General features: G+C 41.3%; 1 protein-coding gene across 5 annotated transcripts in view; it reads left to right on the top strand.

Annotated features, from left to right (window-relative positions):
- The window catches only part of Fam135b (family with sequence similarity 135 member B), a 322,410-nt gene extending 301,572 nt beyond the window's left edge, over nt 1–20,838 (top strand). For 3 of the 5 annotated variants that reach the window (XM_010629613.2, XM_010629612.2, XM_010629614.2), the window contains exons 14-20: nt 2,159–2,325; nt 4,703–4,794; nt 7,188–7,285; nt 8,612–8,763; nt 12,193–12,303; nt 14,230–14,343; nt 18,319–20,837. In XM_010629613.2, the coding sequence (XP_010627915.1) occupies nt 2,159–2,325; nt 4,703–4,794; nt 7,188–7,285; nt 8,612–8,763; nt 12,193–12,303; nt 14,230–14,343; nt 18,319–18,524 (940 nt within the window). In that variant the 3' untranslated portion in view covers nt 18,525–20,837. Of the gene's footprint in view, nt 1–2,158; nt 2,326–4,702; nt 4,795–7,187; nt 7,303–8,611; nt 8,764–12,192; nt 12,304–14,229; nt 14,344–18,318 lie in introns of those variants that run through there. The other 2 variants (XM_010629616.2, XM_010629617.2) reach the window with 2 other exon arrangements.
- Nucleotides 20,839–21,806: the final 968 nt, after the last annotated feature.

Raw genomic sequence — 21,806 nt, 5'->3', positions numbered from 1 at the left:
ACACTTGTTCCAGAATGGTCATTTAGGTCACTCTACTGATTGCTCAATTGCATACCTTCTATTTAAAAAATTAATGTTTGTTATTTTCTGATTTAATCGAATATGCATATCATATAAGTAATATGCATGTCATTTAAATGATATCCATATCATACAAATCATAAATGTTGAATAGTATAAAGAGATAAAGATTATGAACAAATGAACCTCTCACCGTAACAGCTTCCACACTTTCTATGTGCCTCCAGATCTATGTTTTTATGGAAAATAAGATTATTTTAACAGTTCCTGGATTCATATTTTTTCAATTTAATGATATGTTGAAAGAACTTCTTATGTTTGTAAATTTATTTTTGCACCACTTTAATGTTTCCACTGTATCCCAGTGTGCAGGTGTGCCATGATTTATTAACTGAATCTTTTATAGATGGACATTTAAACTTTGTTCTATTATTGTTACAGTGCATTCTTTTGTGAATATCATTGTACTCTGTCTTTGTACATTTTGAGAGGGGAATTTTTAAAGAGCCTTTGAGGGAATAGGACTTTGTTAGCAAATTTGGGTTGTTTTTGGAGTTCTTAAAGTCACTGCTTCTTTCACAATGCCAGAGTCCTTTCCCTCCTGTGTTGGGTTCATATTCATATTGTTCCTGCACTTGTAAACTATGCACTTCAGGCTGTATACAATAGAATCATTTTATTCTTTTGGGAAATGTTCATGGTTTTCCCCTAAAGAAATTTCACAGGTAGGTATATGTTGGATTTTTGGTCGTGTAAAGAGTATTTAATGCCTATAATGCAGCACTTGTCATCAAGTCACCATGTATATAGAAGACACTGTCCATTCCTGGGGCAGAGTTATCCAGGATATTATGATACTCACAGTCCAAAAGACAGCCAGAAGTTTGAGAGAAGTCGATGAGGGCAAGGGTAGGTATATGTAATGATTCATGGGTGTACAGTCAGCCAGAATGAAAAAGGAAAAGTGGCTGCAGGCAATGACTGTCAATAGGGATGGTGGCTAGGAAAAGCTTTTGCAAGGTGACATCTCTATCAAAGGAAAATAAAACAATCAGTGAGGTTAATGATGATGATGATAATTATGATATGGCTAATAACATATAATACAAGTTGAACATTCCTAACCTGAAAATCCAAACTCTGATATGCTCTATCCATATCAAAATCCAAAACTTTACTTACCAGGTATTTTTTTCAGTGCTGCAATTAAACTCATGGCCTTGCATATGGTAGGCAAGCATTCTATTACTAAGTCCCATCCTCAGTCTGTACTTTTAAAATGAAAAACTTTTTGAGCACTGACATGGTGGCACAAGAGGAAGAGTTTACACTATGTAATTGCATCGTACCCCAAAATATTAAAAACATTGTATAAAATTACCCTCCTGCTATGTCTATTGGTATATATAAACCAAAAGTATATTACATATGTAGGCTTGGGTCCCATTCCCAAGATATTATGTATATGCAAATATTCCCAAATCTGGAAAAATAACTATAATCTAAAACTCTTCTGGTCCCAGGTATTTCAGATGAGGTCACATTCAGTGGGTAGCAGGTAAGAGGTATCAAGGCCAAGATTCTGCCCTCAGCAATCTGATTCTAAAGCCATGTCCTTAAACAGCATCATGTCAGGTAACCCGGTAGAGAATGTAATAGCAAGGAGGGAGAAGAACTTGGCATCCAGAACTGCATTTGCCGAGGCACACAGAAGTAAAGCCAAGATTATGGGGATTATAGAAATGTGTTAGAGAAAGGGAGTGGTCAGGAACAGTGCTGGAAAAGCAGATGGAGGGCAACCCATGGTGGTCTTGTGGGTCAGAAGAAAGAGCTTTCACTCCATAAAGAGAATTTTGGATCCTTGGAGCTATCCCATTGTCTTGTCTCCTGTTCACCATAGGATCTGCGTAGAAATGTGAAGAACTAAAGCCCTTTGATTTGGAGGGGAGTCCTTTCCTGCCTTCATTTTCAGAACCCAGCATCACTCACTAGGATCTTCAGCAAGGTTTTATTTAGTGTTTGGCACTCAGCAGACGCTTGGCTGGTGGAAGCTCGTCACTCCTACTTACCAGCCCAACACATTTCCTGCTCAATGCAGTACACAGCTTTGCTTTTAATTAATTAGCATATTCTCCAGTTTTTATCAGGCCAAAGAAAAATTTAAAAAAGAACTGAAGATTGAAGGATTTCTGTACAGCGACTTGTCTGTGCTGGCTTCTGATACTCCGTATTTCCCACCAGAGGAGGAGGAAGAGAACTTGGAAGATGGGATTCACCTGGTAGTTTGTGTTCATGGCTTGGACGGTGAGTTCCAAGTTTCCTCCTCAACATTATATGGTATATAAAATGTACAATATTTGCAAATTAATTTAGATAAATCACTTATTGAAAGCTGATTCAGTGGAAGCTGTAAAAGAGTTACTCTGATAAGTCTAGGGAAATGGCACAGCTTTGTTCTATAAGAACATGCATTTGAGGCACCAGTAATCTGTTGAGAAAATGAAATACACAAATCAATGGATGTGGTGACGGCATGAGTTGAATAAATTAGTAGATAAATAGGACAAAGGAATAATTGGAATAATCAATGAAGTGAATGTTACACATAAGAAATAAATGGCTTGAGTGAAGGAAGTGAATGTCTTACTGGAATGAATATATCAATGAAACCCATGGATAACCAGAATGAAGGAATTAATGGAATCCATGAGTCAGTAGAACGGTATGCATAAAGGAAGACCTGGAGTAGAATAGATGGATTCATTTTGAGGAGTCAGGGTAGTGACCGAAAGCTATTTTGTTGCCTATGGCTAATTTCCTTTCAGTGATGGGACCCCTTTCCTGTGCCAGAGACTCTACCAAGTTGTAGAGTTTGTAAGAACAACGAGCAGCCCTCTCACTCATCTGCTGAAATACTGCCTTTCACTTAGGCCATATTAAATTACAAGGAAGTAAGACTCCAGTTCTTTGCTAAAGTAAGAAATCCGATCAGGCAATTAATTGTGGCTTTCTTCCATCATGCATATGAAAGCAGAAGGATGTTATAAAGACAGAGCAGTTTTGCAGCAATGCCCTGAACTACCCAATACTTCATCACTGGGGCAACAAGTCGCCTGGGAGACAACCCGTACCACACACAGGTCTCTTTTGAAGGTTATTTCTCCAGTTCAAATTGTATTCTTCCGAGGTCTTCAGAATTTTATAAGACTGACTGTTCAAATTTTATTTCCAGAGAAGTGAGCCCATTGATAACAGTTATGAATATTGACACAGCTCATGTTGTGCAGAAAGTTGAAGATTTACATTCTTATAAGCATCCTCAATTTAACATATTATTAAATCACCTTTTCTGAAAATATTTTAAGTTTCAGAACATTCTCTTTCCAACCATATTGGAGAAGAGAGGGGTACATTTTTATTCCTTAAACTTTTTATGTTAAATACAGAAGCTTGGTACTTTTTTGAAGGCTATGTTCAGAATGATATTAGGGAACTTAAAAAAAAAGAGTGTGACGAAACAACATAATTTTACTGACTGAAGTGAGTGAAGAAATTAATAAAATTTTGCATTAAAATACAAAAATACACACAAAAAGAGCATGATGGTTTTGTGACTATGACCCTCCAGGTTTGGGTGCATGCTGCAATAGGCCACCAAGATGGGTGGCATTCAAGCATGCTAAGTCACCCTCTAAGGTCAGGGGCATCCCAAACCTTGATTCCTCCTAATTCAGTGTGGCTCTTTTCCCCTCCTTTTAATCATCGGGAAGTTTCATAAAGAATCACATAAAATTAGTTGTAATTTCACCTATATCTCAGAAATTATTTAAAAGTGTAACCTTGGGATTTAGTCCTGTGGTAAAGCAGGTAAGTTCAGGAGGCCAAGCAATAGCTTCTAACTTCCAACTCTACAGGGCTCCAGTTGAGGAATAGGCCAAAAATTCACTTAGATACAGTTTAACCACCATGAGCTGCATGAAACTTATTTCTAAACACATATTCTGTTGCATCAGATCTATTTTTCATATGATTTTTTTAAATATCAGAAGTGCATTCTCTGTGCTGTTAGTAACTGGCCTGGATTTTTAACCTCTCACTGCTTTACCCCAGTGAGGAAACTGAACATCCATGCAGCTTGCTTTTCCAGGACTCCTTGCCCAGGAGAGAGTCTTACTCTATTAGACAACTGCACCCTGATTCCCTTCTTCCAGGAGTTCACCAATTGCCTGCTAATGGCACAGATAGATCTTCCTTGTATTAATGGGAAGGGACTTGCTGAGTTCACGTTGTACCCATCGGCCATTAGGTGGCGCCACAGGCATATAAAGTGCTGGTCATGCAGCATACACTGAAGGAGGAGGACCCGTGTGGGGGGGGGGCTCAATTTATGCCGCCTACGGAACATTTCCGAGTCACACCTTAGTAGGTCAGGACATAATTCCATTGAGCAGAACTACTTGGAAGGACCCTGGAAGGAGTCACATTTGTGGGTCTGTGTGTGCACAGGAGGCAGGGCAAGCAGGGGGTGGACTTGTTTTTCTATTTTTATTATCTGCTTTAAAAATAATGGAAGAAAAGCCAAAGCCAATGGAGGAAGAAGGAAATGAGACAGAAATCTCTCTTTTCGCCTTCTCCTTGATTAACTGTGGGGCTGGGGTGGGGGGTTATCTGTCATTTTTAGGAAATAGTGCGGACCTCCGGCTGGTAAAGACTTTCATAGAACTGGGGCTCCCTGGAGGGAAGCTGGATTTCCTAATGTCTGAGAAGAATCAGGTATGATAAAAACAAGTAAACAAACAAAAATCGGGCTTGAGCAAACATGGCAAGTGAGCTCCGATGAACCCCCGAGGGATCCCTGGTGATCTGGGGACACACGGAGATAGGAGGGGATCTTGCAGATCCAGTACTGGCGATATTGCCGATACTGGCAAGGCCCTTGGAAAATTTAGAGACAGCAACGTGTTGTTTTCCTTTTGCAGGGTGAGGAACGAATAAGGAATGAGAACATGTGAATCACTGGCTGGAGCCTTTTAACCTGACAGGGAATTGGGGTGGGAGTGATCTGTACAACATCAATTATTTGTCGGTGGATCCACACTGAAGGCAGGGCTTTCTCACTTGTATCTCCATGACCAAAGAAGTAGGTTGATTGCTTTGTAGTCAGGGGTGACCATGGGAACCATTCCCATTCAAAGGTAGATGGAGCCTGAGGCCTTAGTCAGATGCCCGGGGTCAGTGACACTTCAGCGACTCTGGAGTTGCTGTTGATTTTCACCCTCATGGAACTTGAGAGAGATGAATCCCAAGTAATACCTGGAAGAATGGAGCTGTTTGTGAGCGAAGGGTCCCACTGGCAATTGGGCATGGCAGTTGGATGGAGAATCATGGAAGGTCACGTCTCCTCTTCAACTGTCAGGGCCCATTTGTGTCGCCTGCTCTTTGACACCTCCCACACTGAAGGCCTGCAGAAGCTTCAGCAGGTGCCGCAAGTGAAAAGTGTAACATCAAGAACATAAAGAGAATGTTTATGTGAGCACCTACCCCGAGCAGGACACTATTCCTGCCTCTTCATTTCATACCCACCACTGTCCTATTGCTTGTTGACACCTCCCCGTCGCTTTATAGAAGAGGGAATGGGGAGATTCTGGGGTTTACGTAGACTTTCATTGTCAGTCGGACCTGGGGAGGAAGCACGAAGGATCCAATCCTAAGAGAGTTTGCCCAGGGACTTCACAGAAAAGAGCAGGGAAGCAAGTGGCCAGTGTTCACTGGCTTTATTCTTGACTTCTCCAAGTAAGGCTCTTTTTTTTCAGGGCAGATGAGTACAGTTAGTTAGAAGGGTCTGGTCAGGTAATACCCTTCCCCTGTGTCCATCCAGCCATTCTAGTTCTTGCCTCCTGACATGTAGACTCAGTCTGGATGCTGAGGAAACTTGGGCCTCTGTTACAAGGCCCTTCAGTCAAGGCTTGGCCCCTCAGTGCTGACTGCATCTGTTACATGTGCCGTGTTGAAATCTTTTAAGTGGGCCCATTTGTCATATTCCTCTTTAACACTTGCTTGAGGAGTTAATCATTTTGCTTCTCATCACAGTCACCTCAGGCCCAATAATTGCAATCATTCTTCAAATAATACATTCAGTGGATAGCTTACCAATGAGAAAATGGGTCCCAAAAGAAAGAGGGTGATGGGCATAGCAGCATCTGTCTAAAGAGAGTTATGTGTATTTTATTCAGTCTTTAAAATGATGTCAATAAGTTGGTTGCAGTCTCCCTGTTTAATAGATAAGACTTTGCTTTTGATTGGGGAAGCCACAGATCCCATCCAAAGTCCCATGGGGACAGGAGCAGCAAACAGGGACCCTTCTTAGCCCATGGAATCTCTGTGACCTACCAATGTCTGCTTCTCGCCTGCTCCTAAAGGTTTGCTGGATGGCAGGCAACAGGAACCTAATGACCTTCTCTTTTCTACTGCTTTCCCTAAAATGTGCTCTCTTTTTTGGACACCCTGATAAATATTCATGAGATCGCTTGTTCACGTTTCTTGATGCTCAGCTCCTGTGCAGGCAGTCCAGGACATTGTTATTCAACTCCAGCAATGAGGACAATTTTATTTGTAAATAGTGACCCTACATCTACTTACTTGTACTTCCATCCCCATCTTCAGCTGGGCCTGGCAGCTGAAATGGGCATTTAAAGCTGATGCTTTCCCTCTGGACATAGCCTTGTAGCACAACCCAAAGGCTGAGCAGGCTGAAGGCAGGGGCTTTGGAGCCAAGTTTGTCTGCTGTAGGTCCCAGCTCATGGGAGCTGAGTGTGTGGCCTCCCATCCCGGAGCCTGTGTCCTCCTCTGTGAAGTGTACTGCAGAACCCATAGGCGAGTAAGGTACGCTGGGCATGAGATGCGGTTGCAGGCCCTGCGTGAATGAGAATCTCCTCCAGCTCTTCTGCCTCACACTCCCAGCTCCTCAGCAACACTTTATTTATTCACTAGAGCCCCACTTTGTGGACCTTTGGCCCCGAGGTTGGATCTCAACCTATATTGCCAGCATAAGATCTGAGCCCACTACCAGGATGCCCCGTGATGATCAATGGCAGGCGACAGCTTGTGTACAAAGAGTGGCTGGGGCCATGGCCTCTCCCAACACCCTTTCCTCTCTCTTCTTCCAGATGGACACATTTGCAGATTTTGATACCATGACGGATCGGTTATTAGATGAAATCATTCAACACATTCAATTGTACAACCTCTCCATATCCCGAATTAGGTAAAAGGAAACCACAGGTAGTTAATGCTGAGGGAAGAGGGGTGATCTTTCTTGAGTGCTTGTTGTGTACAACTTTGGGATGATGCATTCTGTTAACCACTGGGATAACTTAACTTGTGATTTTGATGTGGCTATTGCCCTTAGGCAGGAGTGAGTATCAGTGGTGGTGGACACAGGCCACCTGTCAAAATATGAGCTGGGAGAATAAATATTCTGTTGCTCCATCGAAAGAGTATTGCACTTGAACCAACAATCCCTAGGTTTAAATTCCTGTTCTGATACAAACCTTGACTGTATCATGTATGGTGTGAGTAACTTTTTGCAAGCAATCTGTATCTCTGAGCCTGTATTTCTTGTTAATAATTGAAAGGAGACGTGTTTAAAAGCTAAATGAGCTGCCTGCCCAGTAGAAGAGCTTTAATCAATGTTAACTGTATCCTCAGTTCTGTAACAAAAAACCTGGCCTACCTATTTAAATGACTGAGGTCATAGGAAACAGTCTGCATTTTTTGAGCATATAGATATAAGGCTAAGCCCTCAATATGCCTTATCAAACTTAGTCTTCAGAAATAAAACATCACTTCTTTATTCTACTATTGAGGATTTGAAAATTTACCAAATCATTTACCTATAAAGTTTTGGTAAAAATGAAAGGACACAAACTAAGCCATGCAATTTCATAAACTAACACACATTTATTTTCTCTACTGGTTTTATTCTTACCATCAGAAAGGATGCAAAGTCGTACTCTTATAATCAAGTTGCAATATATAGTTGTTTAGTTGAAAAGCAAGAATTTATTCAGTCCATGTTTCTGTGAGTATCAGTTTGGCTTCAGTGGAGTGCAGAGTTCAGGGATCAAACTCAGTGTGAGCAGCGAACAGGCAGCTCAATAAATATGCACAGTAACGAGACAGTCAGAAAAACTGAAGAGCTAGAGGTCAGGTTATGAATGGCCTCATGGGCCAGGATAAGAAGTTGAAATTTTATCCTGTAAATGGCCAGGAGTGCTCAATACTCAGGTGTGGATTTCAAAAAGGAGCCTGTTAGCACTCAGATGGACTGGGAGGAGGAGGTGCAGGGTCCAGCTGGGAGGGGAGACTGTGCTGATGATAGAGAGCTAGGCAAAATGCCCATGCTTCTCTCTGGCCATGCTGGCGCAGTTACGGTTCATGAAGGCCCTGTTTTCTGAACATGGCCCTATTTTGGAGACCAGAGGAAGAAGAACTGGCAATGTCTGTTTTCCTTGCCAGGGCCTGCATCCAGTGGGGGCCTGGCAGCAGCCCTTGCTGTCACACTCACGTGAACTCTTTCTGTCTCCAATAGTTTCATCGGCCATTCTCTGGGCAACATCATCATCCGGTCAGTCCTCACACGGCCCCGCTTCCGGTATTACCTCAACAAGCTGCACACGTTCCTGTCACTGTCTGGGCCTCACCTGGGCACCCTGTACAACAACAGCACGCTCGTCAGTACAGGTGAGTGTCCCCCAACCCGCCATGCCTCAGGCTTAATGTGGGCATCAGGGACTGGAAACGGGAGGCAGAAGACCTTCTCCAGGGAGATCTGTGATTTTAGAGCCTCTTCTAAGCTGGGGATGGTGGAGAGAAACCTGGGCTGAGAGATATGACCCTTTCCTTTGGGAGCCGAGTGAAGTTAGGCAGTTATTTTCCAAGATTACTTCTACCTTAAAACTCCTGTGAAGAAGAATGTGATATGCTTGGGGTTCTGGTTGGGAGAAGTTAGCCAATATCTAGGAAAGGCCAAAGGATGCTTAAATAGAATAGGTCCTACTTAGTTAATATATTGTAAAATAAAGATCATGTGTGAGTGTACGAGATGTGATCACAAAGCACGGTGAATAAAGGCGGGGGGAATTCACCACTTCACATCAATTCTCATGAATATTTTCAATCAATTCAGAACAAGGAGGCAGACAACTGAAGGTACTTTAGAAAGAAGAATTCCAGAATTGCTTCAGAAAGTAGCGAGAATGATGTGTTAAGTGTGTTTGGAGCAAGGAGAAGTATTTTAAGGGGATTAATGTCGGTGTCTTTAGATGTAATACATTATAAAAACATTTTCAATGCCATATTTTGTGATGTATTATACACCATATGTTTGGGGCATATGTACGCATATTGTGTACTTATGCATCTTAGTATAAATGGATCTGATATGGGTAGGCATATAATCATTCCTCCAAATCTGTGGGACATTGGTTCTAGGACTCTCCACAGGTACCAATAGCCAAGGGTGCTCACATTCTTTATATTAAATAGCATCGTGTTTTCGTACAGCCTATGCACACCCTTCTGCATACTTTGAGTCATCTCTAGACTACCTATACTTCCTATTACAATGCGGATGCTGTGAAAATAATTATTTTAGGGTGTTGTTAAGGGAAAACTAAGTCAAGAAAAAATAGTCTAACCACGTTCAGTACAGATATGGCTTTCTATAAAACGTTTTGATCCCATTGGTTCAGTCTGCAGATGCATAACCCACTTGTACAGAAGGCTGAATCTGCATCGTGTGTGTGTGTGTGTGTGTGTGTGTGTGTGTGTGTGTGGCTATATGCATATGCATAACATTAAATTTTTATTAAACTGAAGGAGTAAAAAATAATTTAGCCATCATTTATGAATGGACAAATACAGTTGAATGCTATATTCCTTGCTCCTCCCCAGCTTGGAGGCAATCATAATTTCTTCTGTGCTGTAAGGGACAGAGATTGAAATGCTAAAGAATGAAGGTCCATGGAGGTTCCATTTGACCCAGCCATCCCTCTGCTGGATATCTTTCCAAGAGAACTAAAAGAATCATATCATAGAGAAGTATGTGCACCCATGTTTATAGCGGCACAGTTTGTAATAGCTAAATCTTGGAAACAGCCTATTTGCCCATCCGTTGGAAACTGGATAAAGAAGTTGTGGTTTTTCTATAAAATGGAATATTACTCAGCCATAAAGAGCGAGAGAATAGATTCATTCATAGGAAAATGGATACATATTGAAGATATACTCCTAAGTGAAATAAATAAGTCACACATGTGTAAATACCAAATAGTTTCCCTGGTGTGAATATTCTGCAACAATGCATAAGATTCTAATAAGATTACTGACATTTAGAAATGGGAGGAAAGGAGCTAAAGGTGTAGGGAAGGTGTGATACGTAGGGGAAGAACAAAAAGGGAAAAGAAAAAAATGTGAGAGAATGAAAAGATGAAAATAAAGTGTTTGTAGATGGGGAGGGGAGGAGGGGGTGAAGGGAGGGCAGAGGTAAGGGGAAAAAATGAGAATCAAGACTTGTCATGTAGAGGTACAAGATCCTAACAATGAATGTAACTGTACTGTATCCCTAAAATGTACCAATAAACTCAATAAAATTTAAAAAAAAAAGAATGAAGGTCCAATGAATTATGAAAAGAGGAAGTGAATAGCTGGGAGAATTTCATATGCGGAAGTAATGGTTGATGGAAAGTAGGAGCGTGGTGTAATCAGTGTACTGCAGGCAGTTCTTTGCAACAGAAATGCAACATGCTCAGCAGGGGCACAAGACAGTCACTGAAGGAAGCATGAAGAGCCAGAGGAGGGATCTTGCCAGATGTGGCAAGATGTTAGCCTTCCTCATCAAAGTTTCCAGTGTGGTTTTAACTGAGGAAGTGGCATGACTTGGGGTTTGGAAGCACATATAATTCACTGGGTCTTCTAGAGTAGTAAATAGGATATTAAAATAGATTCCTAGCTAGGTGTGATGCACACCTGCAATCCCAGCACTTGGGAGGCTAAGGCAGGAGGGTCTCTGTGAGTTCAAGCCTGTGCTACATAGTGAGTTCCAGGTCAGTCTCAACTATGTATTGAGACCCTGTCTCAAAAAACAAAACAAAACAAAAAAGTTCCTAATAAATACTTAATCATTTCTGATTGTCCAAATCCACCATGTGGCATGAGAGGCAGCTCTAATAGGTGGGCCATCCTCTCTCTGCCAGTCTTTCAGCCACCTGCCTTGCTTTTCCAGCTGCTTTGTACATCCAGATGGCTTCCTCAATACATGGGGCAGGTACATTTTTTTTCATGAAAGTTAGTCTAAGGATGTAATTTGTGAACATAAGTTATTCTGTGCTATGATACCTTATGAATACAACATTTCTCCTCTACTATTTTTGTTTTGCTTTTTTTTGTTTTTTTTTGGTACCAGGAATTGAACTCGGGTCCTTGTGCTTGCGAGGCAGGCGGCAGACCCTCTACTATTCGGACTTTCCTCACAAACTCAAGAAGCCAGCTTTTGACAGAAACATGTGAATGAAACTACTTTGCTCCACAATTATAATCTTGGAACATCACAAAAAGTTAAAACAGGAGATGTTATCAATGGCTCCTCCATTTAGATAGCCCGTTCCACTTTTCACACATTTGAATCTTATTTACTGCCTTTTTAAAAATCAAGTTTATTTGATATTACAGCAGTACTTGCTGTCATCAATGTTAATATCTACAAGAGCAGGGCTAAATGTGTTGGTTCTGAGATGTTTATTTTAGTTTTCCAGTATCCTCAATGGACCTATGAGAAGCATTCTTTTCTTTTTGCCAATAACAGGATCAAACTCAGGATTTTGCTTTTGCCAGGCACCACTGAGCTACATCCCCAGCCCCGAGGAGGAGCATTCTTATATATTTCACACCAGGGTCTTTCGGCTTCCTTTCAGGGGACTGAATGAATCAAAGGATATGTATTGTTTCAGAACTTTGACAGCCCCTCGCCATCATTTTGCAGGATGATTTTACAAATTTACCTCTAACTTCCCAAATATTTGCTTAAAATACACTTATTTTTAACTAAGAATTACGCTCTTTTGTTTTTGCTTTGTCCTGCATTTTTATTTGTGCTTTGTTCTACCTTCCTAGGCTTGTGGCTCATGCAGAAATTGAAGAAATCTGGGTCTCTTCTGCAGCTGACTTTCAGGGATAATGCTGATTTGCGCAAATGTTTCCTCTACCAACTAAGCCAAAAAACAGGTGAGCATGTCCATCTGCAGCTGTGCTCATGAGTTTTAGCTCCAGATTCAACTCCTAAGACACAAACAATCTCTGATGCCGTGCTGATCCACTCACGTTAAGTATGGGAGATCTGGCAAGCACAGTCTCCCCAATGTATTAGGAGCCCAGCAACCTCCAGGAGCTCAGCATCTCTTGGCCTTTACAGCCCATGAGAGGGGAGAGCCGGGATGTGTAAAGGGTCACTGTGACCCCAGGAGCTACAGCTTCCACTTCCAGACAGTCTGTTCACGTTTGAATTACATAGATCCAGGCTCTGTGTGCCAGCTTCACCGGGTACAGATCGACTTACATACGTGAAGACTGGATGGGACCCTGTTGCTACAGGTTTTGTGTGGTGGGGTCAGATCCTTCCTCTCTTCTTCTAAGCAGTGATAAAAATACACAGTGAGCTTTAAATTGAAAAAAATGTATTACAGTAAAAACACAAATTGCCATTAATGCTCCTTAAAACACTCCCCCCACACACACTATGATCACAGTTATCCCATTGTTCTTGGCACTTCCCAGAGCAGTTCTGGAAGTCCTCTTTTGTGAGTGTTTTTTTTTCTTTTAAATTGAATTTATTGGTACATTTTAGGGATACAGTACAGTTACATTCGTTGTTGGGATCTTGTACCTCTACATGACAGGTCTTGGTTCTCATTTTCCCCCCTTGCCCCTGACCTCCCTTCAACCCCCCATTTACAAACACTTTATTTCCATCTTTTCATTTTCTCACATTTTTTTCTTTTCCCTTATTATCTTTCCCTTACCCATCCCACCTTCCCTACACCTTTAGCCCTTTTCTTCCCATTTCACAATGTCAATTATCTCATTAGGATCTTATGTACTATTACAGTTTATTCACACCAGAGAAGCTATTTGATATTTACACATGTGTGACCTATTTATTTCACTTAGGAGTATATCCTCAATATGTATCCATTTCCCTATGAATGAATCTAATTTCTTGTTCTTTATGGCTGAGTAATGTTCATTTTATCACAGAGGAAAGTAAAGAAGAAATTAGACAGTTTTTACATATAAATGAAAATGCCAATACAACATACAGGAATCTGTGAGACACAATGAAAGCAGTTCGATGTGGAAAATTCATAGCACTGAATGCCCACACTAGGAAAACAGAGCGAGCTCAAATAAACAACCTAATGATGAATCTTAGACTCCTTGTGAGTGTTTTTATGAGGAGTGGTAAAACATAAAGCAAATGCTGTGGCCAAGTGCTATCTGATGGAAAGACAGGCGGGTGAGAGCATTATTGTGTGACTCCATGCAGTTTCGTCACTGCATCTGGCACCATGCCACTTCTGACTCTTCCCCAAAGTCAAAAATGGCCATAAAAGGTAAATGTGTTGAATCAGTTTGGAACATCGAGGCAGCTACAATAAGCACAACTAAAGGTACTCAGGAAAGAGGACTGCTTCAGAACGTGACAAGAACTGTGGCGTGTGTCTGAAAGGAGCAAGAGTATTTTGATGGGGATTAATAGCAGTGTATCTTTTGCTATAATTACTTTTTTAAAATTTAACTGTGCACTGTAGTGTTCAGTCACACCTCAGACTCACCACTTTTTCTTACTAGCTTGCTATGTGTCTCCTTAGCTTCCAAGAGTGATGAGAGCAAAGACTTCATTTTCCTCTCGAGTATCAGGGCACCAGAATAGAGCCTCTGTCCTCTCCTTCTCACAGGCACCTGCTGGCCTCTGTGTGGGTTATGCATCCTTAGCCCTGAGGACCGAGGCCCCTCCATAGCAACCTATCAGTGTCTGGCATGGCCTCACTTTGCCCTCTCTGGAGGGAGTCTGTTATGTGTGCAGACCAAACCAGAGTATATTTAAGGTGAAACTTCCTGGGGGAGAAGCCCTCACCTTGCCTCTTGTTCCAGGGCTGCAGTATTTTAAGAATGTCGTGCTGGTTGCTTCCCCCCAAGACCGCTATGTGCCATTTCACTCAGCCAGGATCGAAATGTGCAAAACTGCTCTCAAAGACAGGCACACAGGTAAGCCGCATCTCACACCTTTAAATTCCTCCTGATCTCAGAAGCAAAAATAAATTCATGACGTGCACTACACTGATTAGGGAAAGCTGGCTCTGGGTTGCACAGTGTGTATTTCTCCTACGACTGAGTGGCAGGGCGGACATAGCTTATGAGTTGTTGTCTTGGTCACACCTTTGTGCAATCCACAGTCACAGATTTATTAGATCATAGAAGGATCCCTCAGCTTCTTCTGTGAGCCAGCCGTTGAGTAGAAGATGGACAGAACCTCAAAGACTCACCACCCAGCTTGGGCATTGCAGGAGCAATAGTAGTGCCAGCCCCATAGGACAAGGCAAACAGCAAGGGGGTTATGATGCACAGGACAGCACCAGAGTGGAAGAGGGCCTAGGCCTGAGTCAGGCAAGGATCATTGGAGCTAACAGAGTTGTCTTTTAGATAGGAATTTTCTAGGCCACCAGAACGGGAAGATGAGCTGGCATTCCCTGTTTCCTTTGATTAATTAGCTTATTTCTACATTAAGCATTTTGATTTTTTTGTTTTAGGAAATTGCATTTTTCTTTGCATTTTAAGACTTTTAAGAAAAACCTACCAAAGATCCAAAAGTTTGTTACTAATGTATAGAAGCAGTACATTCTAAATTTCTGTTGGAAATTTTGATGTAAGAGATTAAAAAGAGAATTTTAATATATTATAGTAGAATTTTATTTTTACTGCCTTATACATGTATTGAAAAGTAAACTGAGGTACATTACAAAATGAAACTCCTTTAGTGAGAATACCTCATAGGAAATTTGAAAAAGTCAAATCTATTTCAACTTTTGCAGTTACATCTTTTTCTACCTCTACCACTGTTCGACCTTCATATTTTCTTCCAGTCTTCTTCTGTGTCATGTTGAAAATCATGATTTTGTCTATGATCTAGTGTAGCTTGACATCATGTTCATTTTCTGATGCTAAAACCAGGCATAATTATCTTCTATAATTATACTTTATTTATAGATATGTCATAATTTAATTATTAATGCTTCAATTATTACACATACCTATTGCTTCCAGATATTTAAAAAAATTTTTGAAGCATATTGTGGTGAAAAACTTTGTGAGTATGTTTTCTATCAATCTCTAACTTTTTATTGAAATAGATTCCTAGTTACACATTATTGGAGCAAAAGTATTAATAAGTGAGTGCTCTTGAAGATTTTTGCTAAACAGATCCTAAAATAATTACATAGTAATATTTGTACTGTTGGAATGAGGGTATTTCTGAGATTAAGTACTAATGATATTTGCTAATCATTTTTCAGCTTGAAATTTCAAGTGTTGATGTTTTTTCTTATATAAATTTTTATCCATTTTTAGTTTTTCTGATTGTCCCTGGGACAGAGTCCCACTGTAACATCTGCACCGACGAACAAAGGTTCATTGAGTTCAATGATCTGATTTTAATTGCATATGTGATCAGACATAGCCATTGCTGATAGATCTGCAAAATTCTTTCTTATGTGGGCATTTGCTTGTTTGCCTTTGTCTGTCTCTGTGTCTCTGTCTCTGACTCTGTTTCTGTGTCTCTGTTTCTCTCTGTCTCTGTTTCTCTGCCCCCCTCCTTTTCTTGGTGATTAAACCCATGACCTGCATATGGTACATAAGCACTTTACCGGTGGGATACATCCCAATCCTCTGTGCCTACTTTATTCCTTTGCCCCTCTGCCCTGTACTAGGATTTAACAATTGAACATAGGGCTTTGGTACTGAACTAGCTTCCCAATCCCACACCCCTCTTTTTGAGACAGAGTCTCACTAGTTCTTTTAAGTTGCCCCAGCCGCACACAGACTTGAGAACTTCCTGCATTGTTGGTGAAGGCCTATTCACACAAGATGGAGGAAAATATGGAGGAGGGCCTGACTTGAGGCTATTGTACTCAGTGAAGAAAGCCTCTCACTGTACAAACAAGGGGTGTCATATTGGCTTCATAAAACAGAGTGCTGGGCCATTCTAGGAATGTGCCACTATGCCTGGCTTTCGCCTACTTTCTTATTAAAGAAATATGACTTAATTGATGAATGTTTTTAAATATTTAGGAAGACTTGATGTGGAGTTTAATTCACACAGATTTTTGCTTTTGTTTTTTAAGTACTAATACTGTTACTTTTTTTTAATTCTTGATTGAAATGCTTCTCAACTACATGTGTTTTTTCTATCACTTTCCAACTTATCCACTAAATTTTCATGTAGATAATTTGCTCCTACTCTGGAAGTTAATCAGTATGAAACAGGTGCTTTTCTTAAAAAAATTAACTCAAGATGGGCTATATATTATTTTAAAAATTACTGAAGATTTTCTTAGCATTTATGGATCAGTAACATCTCTGCAAAACAATGATTGGGTTGAGTAATAACTATATTTTGTTGTCTTTTGTTTGGCTTTTAAAAACGATCTCTCCCTTTATTATATGCATAAATTAAACAAACGATTGTATTTATATAATGGTAATATGCTTCCTTTTCAAACTATTGGCAATATTCATGTGTTATTACTGACATTATATGGTATTCATATACATCATTTTATAGGGCACAAACCACATAACCAGCCCTTAAAGCATGGCTTACTTAACCATTCCCTTGATACTGAATTTTGACTGATTTCTTTTTTCCCTCCAAATAACACTTTAGGCATAAAATTTTTATGACATAAAAACCTTCAGCATGTTATTACTTGCTGTAATGGCCACTATTCAAACATAGTCATGTACACTTGGCAAGAATCATAACTTTTATTTTAACCCCACCTTTTTTAACTCAGTTAAGAAGGTCAGGATAGAGTGTTTTTCACAAACACTTCCCTGATTATTTCACTTTACATTTCACCATACTCTGCTTGAAAACTTCTATTAAGACACCAAGAAGGAGGCCAAATAAAATAAAAACAATTGTTCTTGAAGTTGTGGGGTGTCCACTGCCCTCCTCAGCCTTGGAAAGCAGAGCCAGAAATGGTTTCCCCTGCTGCCAACTTGAGGTGAAAGGAAAACAGTGTGGCTTATTCCCATAGTGTGGCTGATGGTATGGAAGAGTGCCTGGCTGGACGCTAATGTACTCAGCAGAAAACTCTCCCTCTCACTGTACAAAATTTGGGTGTCATACTGGCTTTGTGAAACAGACTTTGTAATTTGGAGTGAGACCCAGAAGGTTATGTTACAACTGATGGTTACTGTCTCCCCAGTTAGTCAAAAGTACAATATCCTAGCCCTCAGGATCATCCCAGAAGGTGTCTTTACATGATGTAAAAGCTGTCATGCCCAACGTTGCAGAAAGGTGGGATGCAAGTCCGGGAGTGTGAATTACTGGGAGTGTGAATCTCAGAAATGCAAACTCAATTATTGATCAGTGACTCACTGGCCTGGCATGGCTCCAAGACACCCACTGTCTGATACAAAATTGGGACAGACTCATTTTCCCAGCAGAGTCAGAGTCCATTGAGACAAATCATCATCACTAACAGTGAAAATGTGCTTCCTCCTCCTTCACCCCAGTACTCAGGGTCAGGGAAGCAATGAATGCTGTTGGTATGGGAGATGTATAACATTGGATATGTCTGCGTCCATGTTTCCCTTGGGATGTGTCCCAACCCTCATGGTCTCCTGAAACAGAACTTGAATTTCTGAGACTCTGTTTAGCCCCTTCTTTTTTTCCCATTTCCCTAGTGATAGGGCAGCCATCCACTGAGGCCCCTTCCCCACTTCTGTGTAGCTTTGGATCCCTGGGGCCCACAGAGCTTCTGTGTAGAATCCCCTTCTCACGCTGCATGTTATCATCTGACCCACCAGAAAGACTTTGAAGTTTGATTTTTTTTTTCCTCTTATTTCACAAAAATCACAAGGCGGTCAGAAAGTGATCTGTAATGTTCTGCATCCAGTGTTTTTCTCTAAATCCCACAGCTAACTTCTGTACCGGCTTCTCATTCTTCCTCCTTCCAGGACCGGTTTATGCAGAAATGATCAACAACCTTCTGGGTCCCCTGGTGGCTGCCAAGGACTGCACTTTAATCCGACACAACGTGTTTCATGCCCTGCCCAACACTGCCAACACCCTGATTGGCCGTGCTGCTCACATCGCTGTACTTGACTCAGAGCTGTTCCTGGAGAAGTTTTTCTTGGTGGCTGGACTCAACTACTTCAAATAGTGGCTCTCAGGGGGCAGGCATAGGGTAACTTGCCAGAAAGGTTTATGGGCAGTTGAATTCTTTAGTGGAGACAGGTTTTTATACACCTCTGGCTTTCAAGGTGGAGCTGATGGAGGATGTGTGGGAGGGATGGAGGCTGGGGTGAAACTGGACCACAGCCCCTCTCTTTCAGAGATTTTAAAAAGCTGAACAAATAGTGTAAAAGATAAAAAAAAAACTTGGCTTGAATGTGTCTGGCTGCCTGAGGTCTCATTCAGGATATTTTCTAGAAAAAGTTTGGGAAAATAAAGAATATGCGGAGTTGATGAGCCCACCTTTTTAATCACCATGGGTCACAGAGTTTGCATCAACTTAGCTAGATTTGTCCTCTACCTTCCTAGCTTATAGCTTTATCATTTTTTAATTGAATTAAGTGCACACAAGCATTTCAGAACTCAGGTTATCCTCTGTGCAGAAGCGGAACACATTTGTGTAAGTAGAGTCCGGATTAGATTCAAATGTGCCATGTGTTGAAAAAATCCAAGACCATTTTCTCATCTTCTCTTTATGTTTTCTCAACAAGTACAAAGAATGAGTGCTAGATCCCTATTTGATTTCATAATGGCAGTGGGTGGGTGACTTACAGGAAGGAAGGAAAAGGGCACGGCTGTTAATAAGTACAAGGTTGTTACAGAGAACTTTACGTTGGACTAGTTGTGCCAATTATCTCCTCAAACTTTTTCTATGCATAGCCTGGCCCACAATTTATTTTTTTGTGATTGCTTTACTCTCTGTCCATACTAGGGAAAACTGAGTGAGACTACACCTTGCAGAAGAGGGCACTGAGATTATGCGTGCGTGGGTGAAACTCCCCACCGCTGATACACTTCCAAAGAAATGCTGTGTTAGCATTGGACACAATTGCAAAAACATTGAACCATTAATGTGGCCAGCTGCTTCTCCTTCCCCTGCAAGGAGCGAGACATCTGAATGGAGGAGCACTGGATACAGATCTCAGGGGAGCTCTCAGAAGGGTGCTGGCTATCTTCCAATGGAGATGTTTAATTGCCTTAGGAAAACAAAGGGCTAGGAATGATCACCAATGATAAAAATGGATAGAAAACAGAGACAAAAGTGAGATCAGATTGAAGAACAAAAGCCAGACTGCACTCAAGTTAAACTACTGTTGGTAAGTGACTTACGGGGATGTGATGGCTTTGTGGGCCTATGCATCAGAAGCCATGCGGAAGGGAGAAACTGTACAAATGGACCAGGATATTTGCTAGGATCCCAAAGACTGAATACTCTGTGCAGGCTAAAGGCAGGCTTATGAGTCATTTAGTTGCTGGTAAGGAATCCATGAACTAGGACTGTTGAGATGAATAACACAGGACAGGATCTTTGGAAGCTCCTGCATCTTCCAAAGATCCCTCCTGCAGTGTAGGAACTTATCTGACCAAGCACCCCGGCTAGGCCACTAATGGTGTGCTAATGAAGCCAAGTGAATCTCAGGCCATCTGAGAGTCTTAGATTCTTGCACATTAAATACAGACCACAAGAAACTAGTCTAGAGAGGCAACTTTGTGGGAGAGTAGACTTGTGGGCTTCATCCAAAGAAGTGGTGTTGGCAAGGTGCCGAGGGTTTTGTAAAGGCAGACTTCCATGTTCTGGACTTGGGGTTCCTCTGCGGGTTTTTTCTGAATGTCCCTGATAGCATGGTCCCATCACATGGTTTTGCTTAATCTTCTGGTCACTTCTCTACTGAGTATTTTTCCTGAGCTTGAGATGGTGTTGGCTGGAATAGACTCTGGCCCCTCATAAGCAGCAATGCATTTATGCTGTAGCCAGCAGATACTAGCTTCCCGGTTGGGAAGTTCATGGTGGGGCATTCTCTGGCCTAGACACACATGCTCTTGCCCAGATGGGGCCATAGTTTCCTTGTAACTTCTCCTCTCCAGCTCTAACTGGAGCCCACAGGAAGGGCTCATTCCATGTTGTGTTTCCAGTTCCCATCAGCCACACGCGTCATTTCTGGGTCACTTCTAAGACCGTGTAGCCAGCGGTTATGGAGTCTGGATGAATCTGATGATCATCTTCTTTTCCAATAACCAGATACCATTTTTACCTTCAATATGCTGCCTGGACACAGTGAGAACTAATGGCAATAAATGTCCAGCTGCATGCTGCACCTCTCTTTATAGGGGTGTCCTGCTGTCTTTGTAAACCCTTTCTGGACTCTGAGCATCTATTATAATCATGTAGAAAGTACATCTCTAGATTGTAAATAAGTGTCCCATGTTGCGTGTCATGCCTCATTTGAAAAGGCCTTTTTATGTCTCTTTCTATTGAAGTATAGATATCTAATATATATATACACACAATATACATATATATATGTATATTGTAAACCAGTGACATTCTATTATTGATTATAACAATTATTAACAAAATGCCTGCCAAGGGAATGGCATAGTAGATTTTCATTCTCAGCATAATTTTTGTTTTTTCATCTTTGTGATTTGTTCTTTTCCAAAACTAGTTAGAAATAAAAGTTTGTTGATATTGAGATCATTTGGAATTGTTGTTCACGAGCCAAATAAACACAGAGAAACAGATAAGAACCTAAGGTGACATTGGAGCAAAATATACCTCAGTGGCAGGTTGACTGCAGGTGTAGTGCTGTGAGCCTGGGCGAGAGGTGACAGGAGAGCTCCAGTGAGTTTATTCCTACAAATCACAGGGTTTGCAGAGTGACTGCATCTAAGCCACATGGGAGCAAGGAGGTAAAACACACAATCTGTGTCCTTACAAACCATGAGGAAGATCCCTCCCTGTTATTAGAATGTGACTTAATGAGGTCAGAGCTGTGCCGGAGGCATTACAGGTGCAATGTGTCCTAAAGTACATTCCCTCTTGCATAGGAAAGGTCAAGTAGGCAGGCTTGATAGGAAGACTGGAAAGGTGAGACCATTTGCCTAACATATGCTCTTTCATTATGTTACTTATCATTCATTCATTCAAAAGTTTGCAGTGTCAGAGAAGTACTGACAAGCTCTCAGGATCTAGCAAAGAACACAGCCAATCAGTGAGAATCACAGTAAGACATCTCTGAAAGCTTAGAAATGGGCAGCAGCCCCAGAGGTTTAAACCACTTGAATTCAGGAACAATTTCATGGAAGACCTGGGGTCAGAGCAAGACATAAAGATTGAATAAGAGCTGGGCCATGAAGGTGAGTTGTGGGGAACTTGAGAGGGAGAGAGAGAGCGAGAGAGAGAGAGAGAGAGAGAGAGAGAGAGAGAGAG

The sequence above is a fragment of the Fukomys damarensis genome, unplaced genomic scaffold (assembly GCF_012274545.1).
Source record: "Fukomys damarensis isolate Sample0158 unplaced genomic scaffold, DMR_v1.0_HiC HiC_scaffold_5, whole genome shotgun sequence".
Taxonomy (NCBI): domain Eukaryota; kingdom Metazoa; phylum Chordata; class Mammalia; order Rodentia; family Bathyergidae; genus Fukomys; species Fukomys damarensis.
This window is presented reverse-complemented; position numbering and strand designations above follow the sequence as displayed.